A 2,738-nucleotide genomic window follows, 5' to 3' on the forward strand; every position below is an offset into this window, starting at 1 on the left:
TCCGGTTCGATAGGTTCTTTATTTGTGTCTTCCGGTTCAATAGTTTCTTCATTTGTGTCTTCCGGCTCAATAGTTTCTCCATTTGTGTCTTCCGGTTCCATAGTTTCTTTATTTGTGTCTTTCTGTTCAATAGGTTCTTTATTCGTGTCTTGCAGTTCAGCAGCTTCAATAGGTTCTTTATTCGTGTCTTGTTCTGTGGATTTAACAGGATCTTCACATTGGTCTTCTGATTCAATTATTTCTTTATTTGTGTCTTCTAGTTTAATAGGTCCTTCAATTTTTTCTTCATTTGTGTCTTCCGGCTCAATAGTTTCTTCATTTGTATCTTCCGGTTCCATAGTTTCTTTATTTGTGTCTTTCTGTTCAATAGGTTTTTTATTCGTGTCTTGTAGTTCAGCAGGTGTATCATCTGTGTCTGCGGATTTAACAGGATCTTCACATTGGTCTTCTGATTCAATTATTTCTTTAGTTGTGTCTTCTAGTTTATTAGGTCCTTCAATTTTATCTTCTAATTCAACGGGAATATCATCTGTGTCTACGGATTCAACAGGATCTTTAAATTTGTCACTTAGTTTAGCAGATTCTTTATTTGTGTTATATGATACACTAGGTTCTTCAATTTTATCTTCTGATTCAATAGGTTCTATACTTTTATGTTCTGATTTTATAGGTCCTTCAATTTCATTTTCTGATTCAACAGATTCTTCATTTGTGTCTTCTAATTCAAGAAGTTCTTCATTTTTATCTTCTGATTCACCAGGTTCTTCATTTGTTAGATTCTTTATTTGTGTTATATGATACACTAGGTTCTTCAATTTTATCTTCTGATTCAATAGGTTCTATACTTTCATGTTCTGATTTTATAGGTCCTTCAATTTCACTTTCTGATTCAACAGATTCTTCATTTGTGTCTTCTAATTCAAGAAGTTCTTCATTTTTATCTTCTGATTCACCAGGTTCTTCATTTGTGTCATTGGCTTTAACAGGTGTTTCGCTATTGTCTCCTGATTCAACGGGTTCTTCTTCATTTGTGTCGTCGTCTTCAAATTCTTCATTTGTGTCTTCTAATTCAAGAAGTTCTTCATTTTTATCTTCTGATTCACCAGGTTCTTCATTTGTGTCTTTGGCTTTAACTCTCCTGATTCAACAGGTTCTTCTTCATTTGTGTCATTGACTTCAGGTGTTTCGCTATTGTCTCCTGATTCAACGGGTTCTTCTTCATTTGTGTCGTCGTCTTCAAAAATTTCTTGATTTTTATCTTCGAATTTAACAGGTTCTTCCATTGTTTTATCAGCTTCAACAGGTGTTTCACTATTGTCACCTGATTCAACAGGTTCTTCCATTGTTTTATCGGCTTCAACAGGTGTTTCAACATTGTCTCCTGATTCAACACGTTTTTCATTTGTGTCATCAGCTTCAACAGGTGTTTCACTATTGTCTCCTGATTTAACAGGTTCTTCCATTGTTTTATTGGCTTTAACCATTGTCTCCTGATTCAACAGGTTTTTCATTTGTGTCATCAGCTTCAACAGGTGTTTCACTATTGTCTCCTGATTTAACAGGTTCTTCCATTGTTTTATTGGCTTTAACAATGTCTTCTCTCTTCTCTTCAATTTCCTCAGACACAGCCTCGGGATTTTCACTTATTTCTTCGCTCTTCCCTTCAATTTCCTCAGATACAGTCTGGGGATTTTCAATTATTACTTCTCTCGTCTCTTCAATTTCCTCAGACACAGAATCGGCATTTTCACTTATTTCTTCGCTCTTTTCTTCAATTTCCTCAGACACAGCCTCGGGATCTTCAATTAATTCTTCTCTCTTCTCTACAATTTCCTCAGACACGGTCTTGGGATCTTCAATTGATTCTTCTCTCTTCTCTTCAATTTCCTCAGATGCTGTCTCGGGATTTTCAATTATTTCTTGCTTCTCTTCAACTTCTTCAGATACAATGTCGGTATTTTCAATTCTTTCTTCCCTCTTCTCTTCAATTTCGCCAGACACATACTCGGAATTTTCACTCATTTCTGCCCTGTTCTCTTCAATTTCGTCAGATACAGTCTCGGGATTTCCAATTATTTCTTCAATTTCCTCAGACACAGCCTCGGAATTTTCACTTTTTTCTTCCCTATTCTCTTCAATTTCGTCAGATATATACTCCAGATTTTCAATTATTTCTTCTCTCTTCCCTTCAATTTCTTCAGACACAGTCTCGCGATTTTCATTCATTTCTTTCCTTTTCTCTTCAACTTCCTCAATAACAGCACCGGGATGTTCAATTATTTCTTCCCTCTTCTTTTCAATTTCCTCAGACACCGTCTCGGAATTCTCACTTATTTCTTCTCTCTTCTCTTCAGTTTCCTCAGACATAGCCTCGGGATTTTCAATTATTTCTTCGCTCTTCTCTTCAATTTCCTCAGACACAGTCTCGGGATTTTCATTTATTTCTTCTCTCTTCTCTTCAATTTCCTCAGACACAGTCCCGGGATTTTCAATTATTACTTCCCTCTTCTCTTCAATTTCCTTAGACACAGCCTCGGAGTTTTCAATTATTTCTTCTCTCTTCTCTTCAATTTCCTCAGGCACAATCTCGGGTTTTTCAATTATTTCTTCTTTCTTCTCTTCGATTTCATCAGACACGGTCTCGGGTTTTTCCATTAGCACTTCATTTTTGTCTTGTTTTTCAAGAGATTCTTCCCTCCTTTCTTCCATATCGTCATTTTTATCTTCTACTCTAATTA

The 2,738-nt window shown here is 35.9% G+C and overlaps 2 protein-coding genes across 2 annotated transcripts; both read right to left on the reverse strand.

Annotated features, from left to right (window-relative positions):
* Window positions 1-765: 765 nt before the first annotated feature.
* LOC103522481 (uncharacterized abhydrolase domain-containing protein DDB_G0269086-like) lies at window positions 766-1,475 on the reverse strand. The gene is made up of 2 exons (XM_026832601.1): window positions 1,223-1,475; window positions 766-1,028 (listed from the first exon to the last, which is right to left on the reverse strand). The coding sequence occupies exons 1-2, from the start codon at window positions 1,461-1,463 to the stop codon at window positions 766-768; spliced, it is 504 nt and encodes a 167-aa protein (XP_026688402.1). The 5' UTR covers window positions 1,464-1,475.
* A 1-nt stretch (window position 1,476) lies between these two features.
* On the reverse strand, window positions 1,477-2,709 carry LOC108254065 (cilia- and flagella-associated protein 251-like). Its single transcript, XM_017449030.1, has 2 exons — window positions 1,936-2,709; window positions 1,477-1,872 (listed from the first exon to the last, which is right to left on the reverse strand). Exons 1-2 carry the CDS (start codon window positions 2,707-2,709, stop codon window positions 1,477-1,479), a joined length of 1,170 nt encoding a protein of 389 aa, XP_017304519.1.
* Window positions 2,710-2,738: the final 29 nt, after the last annotated feature.

The sequence above is a fragment of the Diaphorina citri genome, unplaced genomic scaffold, assembly GCF_000475195.1.
Source record: "Diaphorina citri unplaced genomic scaffold, Diaci psyllid genome assembly version 1.1 scaffold8806, whole genome shotgun sequence".
NCBI classification, from domain to species: Eukaryota; Metazoa; Arthropoda; class Insecta; order Hemiptera; family Psyllidae; genus Diaphorina; species Diaphorina citri.

Coding starts and splice junctions, on each gene's coding strand:
- LOC103522481 (XM_026832601.1), bottom strand. CDS start 1,463: ATGGAAGAACCTGTTAAATCAGGAGACAATAGTGAAACACCTGTTGAA. Junction 1,029..1,222: donor TTTTGAAGACGACGACACAA/ATGAAGAAGAAC, acceptor ACGACGACACAA/ATGAAGAAGAACCCGTTGAA.
- LOC108254065 (XM_017449030.1), bottom strand. CDS start 2,709: ATGGAAGAAAGGAGGGAAGAATCTCTTGAAAAACAAGACAAAAATGAA. Junction 1,873..1,935: donor CCGACATTGTATCTGAAGAA/GTTGAAGAGAAG, acceptor ATTGAAGAGAAG/AGAGAAGAATCAATTGAAGA.